A 17,264-nucleotide genomic window follows, 5' to 3' on the forward strand; every position below is an offset into this window, starting at 1 on the left:
TATCCATTTTGCTAATAACTGACACACATTTCCAATGTTAATAGCGTTTAAAAAGTGCTGGTTCACCATGGTAATAAATGTATAAATAACAGATGGTTGAGAATTAATAACCAAATTGGATATAACACTGTTAATGCAGATGATACTTTATATTTCTGTTATTATTTTATGGTTCATTAAGATTATTAAATATTAATGTACAGAGATTTTAATTTGCTCTTAAAAATAACAGACGTTGATGTTAGTGACTCACACCCCACACTAACCGTCAGAGAGTCTCCCACTGCGGCGATAACTTTCACATCTGCTGGTCTCAAAGAATGAACTGAAACAGAAAGTCAGACAATGAATAGTTACGAGTCCAGCGTTCTACTGAAGGAGAATGTACATGGTTGCAGGATCTTAGAAAATCTAGAACATGGAAGAAAGCACTGGAGGAACTCAGTGGGTCAGGCAGCATCTGTGGAGGCAGTGAAATAGTTGACGTTGCAGCTCGGGGCCCTGCAGCACCACAGTCCTGATGCAAGGTCCCAACTCGAGACGTCGACCATTTCTTTCCCTCCACAGATGCTGCCTGACCCGCTGAGTTCCTCAAGCAGTTTGCTTTTTGCTCCAGCTTCCAGCATCTACAGAGACACCAGTATTGCCTTGTGTCAAATTCATTTTAAAGAACCTGGTAAATCACGGACCAGAGCCAGATAAAAATGTTGGATGGGATTTCCTTTTGGCATGGAAGGAGGCCATTTGCTCCATCAAATCCATGCCAGCTCACAGAGTAATCCTCCACTAATTTTCCCTGTAACCTATTTTCCCCAGATTCCCATCAACTCTCCCATTTCTACCACACACTAGGGGCAATTTACAGTGGTCAATTAACCTAACAACCTGAATGCCTTTGGTATATTGGAGACAAGTGGAGCATTCAGAGGAAACCCACACAGTCACAGGGACAATGTACAAACTCCACACAGTCAGCACCTAAGTCCTCATAGATAAACTCCCAGTACTTAGTCTTGCTGACACCCTCAGAGTAGCCTACTTACACTTTTGAGGTCAGGATTGAATCCAGGACATGGGCGCTGTGAGGCAGCGGCCCTACTCGCTGCGCCACTGTGCTGCCCAGACCAAGCTGAACCTTTCTGCAGACACCGGCAATCAAACTGAAGATCAACCAGTTAATGCAATCGAGCTCCAGCAACTGGAAACCTTGTCCACACATGTACCACTTATACACTATTCCAATGTTCTAAAGCGCCAGCCATGGCTGACCCAAGAAGGTGTGGGTTTAATCCAGAGGCTTGAGCAGATTCTAACTAGCACTTCATTGTGGCACTTAGGGAGTGCTGCACTGTTCGAGGTATTGCCTTCTGGATAAAGATTGAAACTGAGCTCACATATAGCCTCATGTGAACTTTACTCGCGTTTTCTCATAGGATGTAGACAAGCCTGTTTCTAATTGCTTGTGACCTCTGCAAGTAGAAAAAGAACAGCAGCTTCCTCGCTAAGCTGCACACCATGCTGACCTGGAAATATATCGCTGTTCCTTTGGGTCTAAACCTTGCAACTCCCTACACAACAGGCCTTCATTATAAGGACTATTAAGTTCAGAAAGATGGTTCAACATTACAAGGTCAGTAAGGGATTGGCAATAAATGCCGGCCCATAAATTAACAAAAAAAAGATACATTTCCTCTTCTCTGCACCTCAGCACCAATATAGTCCCTGCAATTACTAAAGAAGTCAGTGGGTCCAGTCTACAAAACTCAATACAGTACAATGAGGGGTGGCATTAAAAGCAATTCCTGTACAGAGCGAGACTCACTGAATAAAGTGCAGCCCACCAAGTTGTTGGGGATTCCCAGCACATTGGCCTCAGGGTCATTGACAACTGGCTAAATGCAATAAGAAGTTAAGAGATGATTCCCTGTTTGTTAGAGGGAATGGTAAAGTTCACCACATTTGGAAACGGTGGTTTAGTTTTCTGCAGATCAGCCACAGCGAAGCCTGATCACCCAAACAAGGAATGGTCTGCACGTTAAGGGTCAAATAATGAAATGAGAGAAATCTTTTGAAAAAGTAATGTGATAAATACTCTATAGTTACCTGAGTTTGGAATGACATCTGATGGAGTCCTGTCTTTGCAAAGCAGCTCACTGCCATAAATCTGTTAAAGATCACATTTAAAATTCAATCCATTCTCACATGGCTATGAAGAGAATATTTTCCCTTAGCTCCTCAAAATTCCACGTATTACACTGGAATTGGGTTCCAAATAGATTTTGCTAATGGTACTTGATGCCAAAATTTCTGGATAATCTCAACAACACGTTAAAGATAAGAGGAAATCAGAACATCAACAGCAGCCAGAGGAAAGGGTAAAACCTGCACCATCGTAGTTGGAGTTTTCACCGAGATTTGGAACATTGATCAAAGCCAGCAGACCGTTACTTGCAACCAATAAGTGCAGCACGTTCAGGAAAAGGTAGCCTAGGAAATTTATATTATATAACCCCAGGCCATTAAACAACATTCACAGATAGAGGGAATACAATTCTAGATTTCACAAAGAGCAATTATTATAAGCTAAAAATAAAATAACATTTTCCGGAAAGTGCTGTTGCAGGTATACAGGGTGGTGAAGAAGGTTCTTGGCAGGCTGGCCTTCATCAGTCAGGGCATTGAGTGTAGACATTGGGATGTTATGTTGCAGTTGTACAATGTCTTGGTGAGGCTGCATTTGGAGTATTGTGTTCAGTTTTGGCTACCCTGCTGTAGGGAAGATGCCATTCAGCTGGAAAGAGTACAGCGCAAGGATGTTGCCGGGACTCAAGGGACTGAGTTATGGAGAGAGGTTGAACAGGTTGGGACTTTATTCAGGAGAATGAAGGGAGATACTATAGAGATGAATAAAATGAGGGACATAGGTAGGGTGAATGCACACAAGTCTTTTTCCCAGGTTTGGGGAATCAAGAACTGGAGGGCATAGATTTAAGGTGAGAGGGGAGAAAATTTAATAGGAACCTGAGGGGCAACTTTATTTTCACAAAGAGTGGTCAGTACATGGAACAAGCTGTCAGAGGAAGTGGTTGAGGAAGGTACAATAAAAGACATTTGGACGGGTTCATGGGTAGGAAAGGTTTAGAAGGCTATGGGCCAAATGCAGGAAAATGGGACTAGCTTGGATGGGCATCTTGGTCGGCAAGGACCAGTGGGGCCAAAGGGCCTATTTCTATACTGTATGACTATAAAACACATGAAATATGACCATGTTCTGCTGCATCTCCACAGAGTCTCTTCAGAACAGACATCTTTTAATTGGAATTGGAATTATATTAATAAGCTAAGCAAAATTCCTGTGAATGTATTTTGTGAGTGATGCAAATATTTGTAGAAATATGTGCATGAATTGGGAATCTGGGTTTCCATTGCACTCCTGCTGATGATATGGTAGATTTGAAGAAATTCTGGTCTCCCTTGTGGGATTAGGTCACAGAGGGTCAGATATATCCTGAATCATTTTATCAGGTTCCTTTACTGACAAAACATCCTGTGGACAACATAATAATCCATGCAAAACCTCACCCAATCTCTTTTTATGCAGTCCCTCAGGATTGTAGATGAATTGTTTCCACTCTGGTTTTGTATGTTCTAAGGTGACTGATGAGGCCAATATGGGAACGACAGAGAGAGGGCAGGAGGTACCTGAAGGATCAGGGCGGGGCAGCAGCTTGAGAAGTTGTCTCCTCCTTATTTAGGACTTCTGTGCCCCGACACATAGATGTGAGGACCTCAATATAGTCTCAAATGCCCCTTCTTCACTTTGAATGGTTGTGGGCCAGGAATTCTCAGGACCCCAGTGGGGATGATGTGTTTTTTTTCAGGGAGGCTTTGAGCAGATCCTTGAATCTTTTCCTCAGTCCACCAGGTAATTTCCTCTCATGGCAGAGCATGGAAACAAGACACTGGTGTCGAACATGCAAGTGACAAGGCCTGCCCAGTGCAGTCAACAGGTTTAAGGTGAGAGGGGAGAGATTTAATAGGAAACCGAAGGGCAACCTTTTCACCCAGAGGGTGGTCCGTATATGGAATGAGCTGCCAGAGGAAGTGGTTGAGGCAGATAAGATAAAATAAGATAAGATAAGATAAGATAAGATATCTTTATTAGTCACACATACATCGAAACACACAGTGAAATACATTTTTTGCGTAGAGTGTTCTGGGGGCAACCTGCAAGTGTTGCCACACTTCCGACACCAACATAGCATTAACAACATTTAAAAGGTACTTGGACAGGTACACGGATAGGAAAGGTTTAGAGGAACATGGGCCAAATGGGACAAGCTTAGATGGGAATCTTGGTCGGCAAGGACCAGTTGGACCGAAGGGCCTGTTTCTGTGCTGTATGACTCTATGACTCTAACTGGGTCTCAATGCTGGGGACATTGGCCTGGGAGAGGACATTGACATTGATTCACTTAGTGAACTTGGAAGCCCAAGGGAAAGTATGATGATTTCCCCACCCGCTCTCTGATCCAGTGACAACACTGCTATCAAACTGAGTCAAAATATATATTTCTAATACAAGGTGGCTAAAGTATGACGTAAAGATTTTAGGAATCAGGATGTTCCAGACCAGCTCCCCTTCCACTATGACCACTGACCTGACTGGGCTCTCTTGTGGTTCCAGTGATGGATGGAGTTGTTTGTAAGGACACTTGTGTCATAGATGGCTGGAAACACAAAGATAAGTTAAGTCTTTCATACAAATGATCTTTATTCCAATTAAGTACCTAATGTAAACGATATCTATTAAAAAATTACCATTTTCCAGATTTTATCCTTGCATTTTTAACTCAGATTATCATTAATTCTAGAAAGTACTATTGATTGCATTATCAACTGTGCTTTCTAAATTTACTAAGCTTTGAATATCACTGAGAAACACTCAAGATATGTCCAGGTTTTGCTGCACCCTTACAGAGCCCATTCAGAGTTGACACGAGTCCAGGAAGCTTGACTTTTCTGTGTTACATTAACCAGTTAGACAAGGCTTCAGTGATGTAACTTGTAAACAGGACAACTATTTGAAGAATGGGTGTGTGAATGAGTAAACTTGATTTCCACAGCTGTCCTGTGATATTATGGCACATTTACGGAAGTTCTGGGTCATTCCTGTGGGATTAGTTTAAGAAGGGTCAGACTCGTCTTGAGCCATTTTGTCACAGTAATGTTAGATTTCCTCGAGCAACAGGATATTAAAGTATTACTAAACTTTTAACATAACCTCCCTTAAAAATGACACGAGGGGAATATCATGGGAATGAATTTACTATTCTTCTGGTAACAGCACCACGCATGCTTTCTATCCTGTTAACTTGATTAAAAAAAACTCTGTTCTTGCATATTCATTCTTCTAAACTCCAATGAGTAGAGTCTCAATCAGTTTAACCTTTCCTAGTAGGGAAAGCTTTCCATATCTGGGATCATCCTGGTGAACCTTTTCTTGATGGCCTCCAATTAAATAGTACCTTTGCTTAAATTAGGGACCAAGATTGTTTGCATTACTCTAGAGGTGGTCTCACTAGTGCCTTGTACAGTTAGAGTAAATCTTCCCTACTTTTATACTCCAACCCCCTTGAAATAAGGGACAACGTTTCATTAGCTTTTCCTATTACCAGATGCACTTATGTGGAGACACAAGGGACTGTGGTGAAGAGTCTGGACCTGAAAGGTTGACTGTCCTTTTCCTTCCACAGATGTTGCCCGACCTTCTGAGTTCCTCCAGCGGTTTGTTTGTTGCTCCTCAGAATCAGAATCGGAATCAGATTTATTTTGCGCTGACATACGTTTTGTTGTTTTGCGGCAGAAGTACAGTGCAAAGGCATGAAAATCTATAAATTACAAAAGTAAATAAGTAGCGCAAAAACAAAGGGATAATGAGGCAGTGTTCATGGGTTCATGGATCGTTCAGAAATCTGATGGCGGAGGGGAAGGGTGATAGCTTTGTGCTAGCTTTCCGTGTTTCGTGCACAAATCCCTCCGTGCTGCAGCTTCCTGCAATTTTGCTCCTTTTAAGTAATATTCTTTTCTCTTTCTCTTCCTTCCAAATTGAGCAACTTCACATTTTTCCACATCATACTCCATTTTCCCACTTTTTACCCACTCACCCAAGCTATCAACATCTCTGTAAACTGTTTGCATGATCCTCGTACCTTGCTTCCCACCTATGATGGTGTCATCCACAAATTTGGCTGCTGTACATTTGCTTCCTTCCTCTAAGACATTAATATGGATTGTAAACAGCTGAGGTCCCAGCACTGATTTCCTCTGGTACCCCGCTGGTTACAGGTTGCCAACTTGAAAATGACTCCTCTTACCCTGCACACTGATTCTTGCTTATTAGCCAATCCTCTATCCATGCTCATATGTTCCCTCCAACACTATGGTCATCTTGTGACTTAATCTTTTGTGTTATGTTTTCTGGAAGTCTAAATATAAAACATCTACTGGTTTCCCACTATCCAATGGTCAAGACATCCTCAAAAAAATTTCATAAATTTGCTCAGGTATAAAATTGAGGCATGCCCCATTTTCTCTCTCACCCTGTCCCTGTGTTCTCTGCCTGACAGACCTGACTCAAACACAAATGACTCATGAGAACAAACTCTGCAGAGGGTTGTAGACCCGGCCAGTAACATCACAGGCACAACTCCCCACGCCATCGAGGACGTCTTCAAGGGACAGTGCCTCAAGAAGGCGGCATCCATCACTAAGGCCCCTCACCATCCAGGACATGCCCTCTTCCCATTACTACCATCAGGGAGGAGGTACAGGAGCCTGAAGACCCACACTCAATGATTCAGGAACAGCTTCTTCCCCTCCGCCATCAGATTTCTGAATGGTCCATGAACCCATGAACACCACCTCGTTATTCCCTTTTTTATGGACTATTTATTTACTTTTGTAATTTATAGTAGCATTATGTCTTTGCACTGTACTGCTGCCGCAAAACAACAAATTTAACGTCATCTAAGTCAGTGATAATAATTCTAATTGTGATTCTGATTTGACCCAAACTGGTCCCAACACAAATAAATGGTTCTGAGGCAGGGTCTCGACCTGAAACGTTGACAATTCCTTTTCCTCCCCACAGATGCTGTTCAATCCGCTAAGTTTCTCCAGCAGTTTGTTTTTTGCTACATATAAATGGGTCTCTTTGGGCTCAGATCAGGTGGCGAGGCTCTGTGTTTTATACATTGTGGATTATACCTCACACTCAAAGAAGCATTTTAATGAAACAAGCTGAGATTGGATTCATCACCAACCTTGTGCGATGGTGCAACTGTCGTCTCGGTGCTCACGGGGGCCACTGAGGTCGCTTGCCCAGAGTTATTTGGATAAGTATAATTGCTGTTTTTGTATGTTCTCAAGTAAGGCTCGTCCTGTGGCAGAAGAGGAGAGATGAGAAATCCTGATTAGTTTGCCATGAGCTGCAAAGTATGATTCACTCAATATTTGTGCTTTAATTCCCACACCGAAGGCTTGCTTGGAATGAATATTTCTTCCTCCAACTGGTAAAGTTTCCCTGGATCACCGCCTGCAGAATTAAGATCAGAAAACACTCCGTTTTTGGACAGAAATCCAGTATTGGGTTCCAGCATTCACCACTGGGGTCCTTTATATATCCTGCTTTATATAATCTATATATCCCATCTCTTATTATTATTGAATCTCCTCCCAATCTACATTGGGAATGCTCCCTAAATATTGCTGTTGTTTGCTGTGTAACATTAATCCAGTCTTTCATTTCCCATTGGTATTCTCTATACACCCTATGTCTTCCTATTGGCTGTTATTCACAGTCATAGAATAGAGTCACACAGCAGGGAAGCAGGCCCTTTGGCCCAACATCCGTGTTGACCAAGATGCCCACCTGAGCTCGTCCCGTTTGCCTGCATTTGGTCTGTCTCCCTCTAAACCTTTCCTATTCGTATACTTATACAAACGTCTTTCAAATGTCATTATTGTACCCGCCTCAACTACTTTTTCTGGCAGGTCGTTTCACATACACACCATCCTCTGCATGAAGAAGTTGCCCCTCAGGTCGCTTTTAAATCTTTCCCCTCTCACCTTTAACATATGCCCTCCAGTTTTTGGTTCATTTTCCCTGGGAAAAAGACTGTGTGCATTTTCCTTATCCATGCCCCCCTCCCCCCCGTGATTTTACACACGTCTATAAGGTCACCCCTCAGTCTCCTTTGCTCCAAGCAATAAAGGCCTAGTCTGCCCAACCTCTCCCTATAACTCAGTCCCTCAAGTCCTGGCAACATTCTCGTAAAGCTTCTTTGCACTCTTTCCAGCTTAGTGATGCCTTTCCTATAACAGGGTGACCATTCATGATGTGGTCTTCCTTAACCTCTCTGCCACCTTTGACATGGTCAACCACATTGTGGTCACTTAATGGTCATTTTCCGCCTTTCAGTTCTGTGGAGATGTCTCTTTTTGCCTGAACTCTCTTATCTGATTGTAGCCACACTCTTCCAGGACTGTCATCTTTCTAGGTCTGCATCATTACCTTGGGGCATCTCTGAGGTGCATCTCTGAGGATTAATGAAGGATTTCAGCTAGCAATGTTATCTTGGACGGAATCAGGATGAAAGGCATGGAAAACACTGACATCTTAAAATGCATTCAGGGAACATCTTCAGCAGTATGTAACAAGCTCAAAAAGAGAGGAGCATTATTGGGCAAGGGATGAAGTGGAGCATCTGAAAAGGATATCGATGATGAGATGAGTAGCACTAATAATTCAGGTGAATTTAGCATCATTATGAAATAGAGAAAAAATAGACCTGGAGTAAATATTTTTATTTGGAATAAAACCAGTTAAAAAAAATTGTGATGTAATTTAGCAAAAACATTCTGGAGATAAGTGCCAAAGGGAAGTGACAGTGAGCACTCAGAACATGCAGGTTCCAAAAAGAAAATGGGTGGGGTTCCCAAAACTAGAACCCACCGACACCCAGGAGCAAACAGAGAAAGACAATTCAATGTCAAGTAATAAGATCTCAGTCTTGCAAAAGACTACAGGAGTATTAAAACAATTTCACTGAAATTTTGAGGAGACAGCAAGGAATCAATGAAACAGGATATTTGATGGTTTAGCTGGATTCTGGCAAGAAACAAAGGGTGTAAAGACCTGCTTTAAGATCAAAATCTTTGTGAAGGCTGCAGGCCAGCTTTCCTAATGTTTCCCAAGTGTTGGCATTGATTCTTTTTCCTCACATTTCTGTGAAGAACCTTGGGGCATCTTTTATAGCGAGTGGTCTACATTCAATATCCAAGCTCTTCTAACATGTCCTTCGCTAGAGAGCTCTCAGACTTGGTCTGCACTTGATGTAAATTTTTAAATTTTATTTTATTTTTAAAAATTTTTTATTTACAGCGTGGTAACAGGACCTTCCGGCCCAATGAGTCCGCGCTGCACATTTTAAACCCAAATTGACCTACCCGTACGTCTTTGGAATGTGGGAGGAAACCGGAGCACCCAGAGGAAACCCACGCAGACACAGGAGAACGTACAAACTCCTTACAGACAGCGATGGGAATCGAACCCGATCGCTGGCGCTGTAATAGCGTTGCGTTAACCGCTACGCTACTGTGCTGCCCAGATGTTGTAACTAACAAAACTGGTAAAGGATAGGCCGATCAAACCACTGGCAAGTTGCTACTGCTTACTGTTGAATACAATCCCGTAAAATTAAAAATAACTCTAATATAGTTTCATTTTTATCTTTTATCGTATCTACGTAGAGAGCATTCTCATGTAAACTTTACCTTTGAAGGACAGCTGAGGTAAATGGGCTCATCAAATGACTGATTCATTGTCTTTCTGCCCACCGGTTCCAGCTGAAAAGAAGACAAGAAGGTTAATTCAGCTCATTGAACTGGTCTCATTTCTGAGCCAGGTCTGACCATTTATTTGCTGAGTTCTTACTCCAGACTCAGGTACTCCCTTACTCTCCACTCCCATTGAATTAGGAGAGGGTTAACCTATTTCTTGAATGTGTTTAGTTGAACCTGTGCTTCCTGCATTCGATGCCTTACTGCTTCTGAAGTCAAATCACTCATCATTCACAGCACAGAGCCGGCCTTTTATGGGAACTTATGGTTCAAAAAACCTCCTCTCGTCCCTCTTTGTTCCATTGATCAATATATCCTATGCTCTCGCCCCTCATGTAATTATCTGGCCCCCGCTCGAATGAATTGGAACTGAAAAAAAAGTCTTGCATTTCTGTTGACTCTTTCACAACCTCAGAAAGCACTTCGACAGAGATAGAGCACTTGTGAGATCACAGTTCCGATTTTTACATAACAGCAACAATTCATCTTTATGTCAAGCCTCTAACATAGGTGGCATGGTTGTGCAGTTAGTAGAAATGTTGCCTCACAGCTCCAGTGACCCAGCTTCAATCTAGTGTTTTCTCTGCAGAGTTCCTATGAATGTGCGGCGTTCCTCTGGGTGCTCTGATTTTCTCCCACACCCCAAAGATGAGCTGGTAGGTCGCCAGTGGAGGTCTCTATTAGCGGGAGTCCTCCCCCTTTCCATTGGGGACCTGGGGTGGAAAGTGTTGCACAGAGCAGTACTGTGTAAAAGATTGTCGGTTTACGGACTCCCCAGCTGCCTGTCACTTCTGCGGCTGGGAGGAGACGGCATATCATGTACCTACGGAGCGTGAGAGGTTGCAGCCTCTATTTGAGTATCTGAAGGGGCTGCTCCTCAAGTTTTGGCTGCACTCCAGCCCCACGTTCCTAATCTTTGGTCACCCGGTGTGGGGGTGGGGGGGGGGGTTGGGGGGGATTGAGCTGGGTCACTCAGGGGATCTCCTGGTCGTTTTGCTCCCGGGCCTGGCCAAGGTGTCTATTCCTGGATCTAGGTAGCGGGCAGTCAGGGGTTCTGCCCGAGCTGATTGCCTGCCCCTCTTCCGGGGTTATGTCCCTGCCTGTGAGACCCTAGAGAAGGAGCACATGATATCCACGGGTACAGGGATTTCTGGGAACGGTGGGCGCCTCAGGGGCTCGAGTGCATTCTGGATAGTGATGACCGTGTTATAATTTGAGACTGTAAATTGTGTGCATCATGAAGTACAGTAATATTGTATTAATGTGATTCTGTAATCACTGAATAAACCACCTTTGGAAAAGGAAAAAAAACAGATGAGCGAGTGGGCTAACAGTCCACTGTAAATTACCCCTTAGTGTAGGTGAATGGCAAAAGAATCTAAGTGGAATTGAGGGGCATGTGTGTTGCAGGGGTACAGGGAAATAATGAGCAGGGAAATGGGACTGATAAGATTGCACTGGTGGAAGCTGGCATGAACCTGCTGGGCCGAAGGGTCTCTTTCCACGTTTAAAGTGAGTAACGATTCAAGGTTCTTGACGGAAGTGGTGTCAAATAAACATTTCACAGCAAACTCATGCAAACTGCAATGATTTTCCGGTTCAGCTATAAATGCAGAAAGTGCTGGAGATACTCAGCAGGTCAGGCTGTGGAGAGCACACCAGAGCTAGTGTTTCGGGTTGATGACCCTTCAACGGCAATCTTGGTTGAGGGATAATTATCAGCCAAAACACGAGGATGAATTGTTTTGTCTGTGCTGGGTAACATAAGAGAGAGGAGCAGGAGCAGGCCATTCAGCCATTTGTCAAGATCTCTACACCATTTTCCTGCCTTGTCCACATAAACCTTAATTCCTTTAGATCCAGAAACCTGTCGATCTTTGCTTTGAATGAACTCAATGACTGAGACTTCACAGTCCTCCAGGGTAGAGGATTCTAAAGGTTCACCACCCTTTGAGTGAAGATATTTCTTCTCATTTCAGTCCGAAGCCTTATAATACAACTGTGGCCCTGGTTTAAGACTTCCCAACCAAGGGAAATGTTTTTCCTGCTTCTAGCCTTACAAAACCCTTAAGAATTTTGTATGCTTCACTGAGAACTCTTCTCATTCTTTTATATTCAGTCTAATCTCTTCTCATACAACAAAACTGCCAGCCTGTTGAACCTTCATTGCATTCCCTCTATAGCAAGTACATCCATTTTTCGGTAAGGAGACGAAAATTGTACACAGTTATACACCTGGAAGCTGTCCCTGTGGTTCATTGCTCCCTGTGCTTCATTGCTCCATTAGAAGGTGATGCCTCAGGAAGGCAACATCTATCAGGGACCCCCACCATCCAGGCCATGCCCTCTTCTCTATGCTGCCTCGGGCAGGAGGTACAGGAGCCTGAAGACCCACACCTCAAGGTTCAACAACAGCTTCTTCCCCACTGCCATCAGGTTCTTGAACCGACCGGAAAACCCCTAACACCACCTCGGACTATTTCTCTCTCTCAACTCGCACTCGTGTTCAGAATCAGGATCAGATTTATTATCATTGACTTATATGATGTGAAATTTGTTGTTTTGCCACAGCAGTACAGTGCAAAAAGTATTATTATATTTATTTTGTCATGTTAGTTATGTATAATTTATGTTAATCTAAATTTATGTTATGTTTGTAATTTACTGTGCTGCTGCTACAAAATGCTATTTTTCATGGCATTTATGCCCTGGGTATGTCTGTCTATGACTATAAACTTGAAGTGAATGTCCCACAGCCTATTGCTGGTGATTCATTATAGGAAGGATGTGGTAGCACTGGAGGGGGTGCAGAGGAGATTCACCAGGAGGTTGCCTGGGATGGAGTGTTTCAGTTATGAGGAGAGACGAGATTGGGTCTGTTCTCCCGGGACTGGAGGAGGTTAAGAGAGGGGACATGACTGAGGTAGATAAACATTATGAGGGGTACAGACTTCAGGAATCTTTTCCCTTTATCAGAGGTTAAAACCGGAGGACATAGATTTAGACTAAGGGGTAGATTAAGGGGGGGAGGGGGTGTCTGAGAGGGAGCTTCTTCACCCAGAGAGAGGAGAGTACCTGGAATACAATGCCTGAGAGTGTGGTGGAAGCAGCGTCACTGACAGCATTTAAGAAGTGTCCAGATGTGCATTTGAATCGCCCAGGCATGGAAGGCTATGGCCAATTGCTGGAAGATGAGATTAATGCCGACGGATGCCCACTGGTCAGCGTGCACGTAGCGGGCAGTTTGGCCTGTTTCAATGCTGTATGACTCTGTGGTTCTATAAAAAGCCAAGAGCACACACACTCACGTGCACCTGCTCACACCTGTGCACGCACACCTGTCCCCCCCATACACACTCACATACACACTTATGACTGAGCACATACGTGCCCACACCCCCATGCATACATGGAAAACAAGCCTGCATGTTTAACGATCAAACACTCACCAAGTTCTTCCACAGACTCCGCGCTGCCTGGGAATGGGCCTTCACGTTGAAATGAAAGCAGTCTGCTGCAAAGTAGGATTTATCGGGCATGCCGTGCTGGTGAGAGGGAAATAAGTTTGTCATCTGGGAAAGTCAGCAGTTTGCCAGTCACTTGCACAGACCCGTGCCTGTCACTGGAGGTGGGCACTGCCCTTTGACCAGGCAATCAGTGCCCCCATTCCCCAAGGAATGTGTGAAAGCATACCCAATGGGCACAGGAACATAGCTCCCTGAAAGTGGCAACACAGTTAGACAGGGTGGTGAAGAAGGCGTTTGGCATGTTTGCCTTCATAGGTCAGGACATTGAGTACAGGGTTTGGGATCTCACGTTACAGCTGTACACGATGCGGGTAAGGCCAGATTTAGAGTACAGTTGTCCTTCTATAGGAAGGGTGTCATTAAACTGGAAAGGATGCAAAAAGATTCATGAGGTTGTTACCAGGATCAGAGGGGCTTGGGTTATGAAGAGAGGCTGGATAGCCTTTTGTTCCCTGGAGTGTCAGAGGCTGAGGGGTGACCTGATGGAGGTTTATAAAATCATGAGGGGGCGTAGATAAGGTGGATGGTCACAGTCTTTTCCCCAGGGTAAGTGAGTCCAAAACTAGGGGGCATAGGTTTAAGGTGAGAGGGGAAAGATTTAAAAGGGACCTGAGGGGCAACTTTTCCACACAGAGGGTGGTGGATGTGTGGAGCGAGCTGCCAGAGGAGGTGGTAGAGGTGGGTATGATTACAATATTTAAAAGACACTTGGACAGATACGTGGATAGGAAAGGTTTAGAGGGATATGGGCCAAATGCGGGCAAATGGGAGCAACGCACACAAAATGCTGGAGGAACTCAGTGGGTCAGGCAGCATCTATGGAGGGGAATAAACAGTCGACGTTTCGGGCCGAGACCCTTCCTCAGGACTGGAAAGGAAGAGGGCAGGAGCCAGAATAAGAAGGTTGAGGGAGGGGGAGGAGGAGCATAAGCTGGCAGGTGATGGCTACCTGACCTGCTGAGTTCCTCCAGCATTTCGTGTGCATTGCTCCAGACTCCAGCATCTGCAGAATCTCTTGTGTCTCCGTGTGGGTAAATAGGACTAGCTTAGATGGGCATCTTGCTCAGTATGGACTGGTTGGGCCGAAGGTCCTCTTTCCGTGCTGTATCTATTAGCCACGACTGAGATCCTCCACTCCAATAAGGATCTCACCCTCACAACTGGGCACCAATCCCGTTCCTCCCCCACGATTCCTCTCACCCAACAGGACCTCTCCCTACTGTTGCTCCTGAAATGCCTCCGGCCTGTTAGTCAGGCAGCTTGCGGGCAGGAACCTGACAACGCACAGCTTCCTCCAGTAAAGAACACTCCTCTGGCCAATTGTACAGTCACAGTAGATGAAGGGCTGATGAAGGACGATATTGGGTGCTCCTATTGGACCATCCAGTGACAGCGCGCAAGGTTCCGAGTGATGCAGTTACCTTGTCTCTTGGTATTTGGCTGTCCTCGAGAAATGGCTGGATGACCACGGTGAAGTCTTCTCTGGTATCATACCTTCCAGATTCGATCAACAAGTGTGTTCGCTTCTGAAAGACAAAGATGGGTTTGTTTTAAGGAGTGTGGATCCTGGTCTGGAACCACAGGATTACTTTCGACTTGGGCTGTCTTTGGGTGTCTGATGAAGATTCCTGACCGATTTCCCCACCGGAACCTCGTTCATATATTCAAGGACCCTGTCGCCAAAAAGACAGACCTCACGAAAGCAGCAGTGAGATTAACAGCTTGGCAAACTGCTCTCCTGTTGGGGCAGGAGAGCTGCTCTCCAGTCCTGAAGCAGAGCTTCAACCCAAAACATTGACAGTTCCTCTCCCCTCCACAGATGCTGCTCGACCCACAGAATTCCTCCAGCAGATTGCTTGTTGCTCCAGATCCCAGCATCTGCAGGCTCTTGCGCCAGCATCTTTACTTTCTTAGGAGGTTCGGCTTGTCACCAAACACTCTAACAAACATCTACAGAGGTACTATTTAAAGTATCCCGACTGGTTGCATCATGGTCTGGTACGGCAATTCGAATGAGCAGGAATGTAAGAAGCTGCAGAGAGTCATGGACTCAGTCCAATACATCACGGGCACATCCCTCCTTGCCACCGAAAGTATCTACAGGAGGTGCTGCCTCAAGAAGGCAACATCTATCATCAAAGGTCCCCACCATCCAGGTCATGCCACCTTCTCACAGCTACCATCGGGCAGGAGGTACAGGAGCCTGGTCCCACACCACCCTGTTCAAGAACAGCTACTTCCCTTCAGCCAACCAGTTCTTGATCCAACCTGCACAACCCTAATCAGTACCTCAGTATAGCAACATTATGACCATTTTGATGACTTTGCAAAACAATGGACTTTATTTTTGGTTCTAATTGTATTTCTTCTCATATAATTTTGTATAACCTATGTTTAATTTATGTTTTGCTTGTGAATGCTGATTATCTGATGCTATGTATTGGTATTGGTATTGGTTTATTATTGTCACTTGTACCGAGGTACGGTGAAAAACTTGTCTTACAAACCGATCTTACAGGTCAATTCATTACACAGTGCAGTTACATCAAGTTAGTACAGAGTGCATTGATGTAGTACAGGTAAAAAAACATAACAGTACAGAGTAAAGTGTCACAGCTACAGAGAAAGTGCAGTGCAATAAGGTGCAAGGTAACAACAAGGTAGATCGTGAGGTCATGAGGTCATAGGTGATAGTCCATCCCATTGTATAAGGGAACTGTTCAATAGTCTTATCACAGTGGGGTAGAAGCTGTCCTTAAGTCTGGTGGTACGTGCCCTCAGGCTCCTGTATCTTCTACCCGATGGAAGAGGAGAGAAGAGAGAATGTCCCGGGTGGGTGGGGTCTTTGATTATGCTGGCTGCTTCACCAAGACAACAAGAGGTAAAGACAGAGTCCAAGGAGGGGAGACTGCTGTCCGTGATGTGCTGGGCTGTGTCCACAACTCTCTGCAGCTTCTTGCGATCTTGGGCAGAGCAGTGCCATACCAAGCCGTGATACATCCTGATAGGATGCTTCTGTGGTGCATCGGTAAAAGTTGGCGAGAGTCAAAGGGGACAAGCCAAATTTCTTTAGCTTCCTGAGGAAGTAGAGGTGCTGGTGAGCTTTCTTGGCCATCGCATCTACGTGGTTTTTCCAGGACAGGTTGTGCGTCTGGTGCTGCTGTAAGTAAGTTTTTCATTGCACCTGTGCATACATGTACTTGTGCAAATGGCAATAAACTCGACTTTGGACTTAGACTTGGTTTGAACATGGTTTGAACATGGATGCCAGTTTCTATGCTGCAGAGTGCTGCACCAATGGCGGTGAGATGCCTCACTGAGGTCTCAACTGCACCCTCAGGTTGATGTAAACCATCCATCTGCAAAATGTGGCTCTTGGCCTAGGCTATTCCAACAGTATTACTCCAACCCGTGACCTCTACCACCTAGAAGGACAAGGGGCAGAGGGAACACCACCACTTGCAGGTTCCTCTTCAAGTCGCACACTTCCCTGACTTGGAAATACATCACCATTCCTTTATCATCGCTGGGTCTAAATCCTGCAATCCCCTTCCCAACGAGCATTGTGGGAGCACCGTCACCAGGAGATCAGTGGTTCAGGCTGACACCACCGTCTTGGGGACAGTTAGGGATGGGCAATAAATGCTGGTCCTGTCAGTGATTCCTGGATCTCTAAAAATGAATAAATAACAAAGTATTCCACCACACTGTTTCGAAGAAGAGGAGGGGAATCACCCCAGTGTTCTGTCAATACTCATCTCCCATTTAATGGCAATAAAACAGGGTATCCAGTGATTGGTGTACTGCTGTTTGTACGGCAATCGTTTTCTATAC

At 44.6% G+C, this 17,264-nt stretch overlaps 1 protein-coding gene across 1 annotated transcript in view; it reads right to left on the reverse strand.

Moving 5' to 3' along the window:
• The window catches only part of plb1 (phospholipase B1), a 141,697-nt gene that overhangs the window by 64,624 nt on the left and 59,809 nt on the right, over window positions 1-17,264 (reverse strand). The window contains exons 22-28 of the mRNA XM_052025451.1: window positions 14,852-14,956; window positions 13,353-13,448; window positions 9,838-9,909; window positions 7,326-7,442; window positions 4,662-4,730; window positions 2,104-2,164; window positions 267-325 (exon numbers count right to left, since the gene is read on the reverse strand). Of these exons, the coding sequence (XP_051881411.1) occupies window positions 267-325; window positions 2,104-2,164; window positions 4,662-4,730; window positions 7,326-7,442; window positions 9,838-9,909; window positions 13,353-13,448; window positions 14,852-14,956 (579 nt within the window). The remainder of the gene's footprint in view (window positions 1-266; window positions 326-2,103; window positions 2,165-4,661; window positions 4,731-7,325; window positions 7,443-9,837; window positions 9,910-13,352; window positions 13,449-14,851; window positions 14,957-17,264) is intronic.

This window comes from Pristis pectinata, chromosome 10 (assembly GCF_009764475.1).
Source record: "Pristis pectinata isolate sPriPec2 chromosome 10, sPriPec2.1.pri, whole genome shotgun sequence".
NCBI lineage: Eukaryota > Metazoa > Chordata > Chondrichthyes > Rhinopristiformes > Pristidae > Pristis > Pristis pectinata.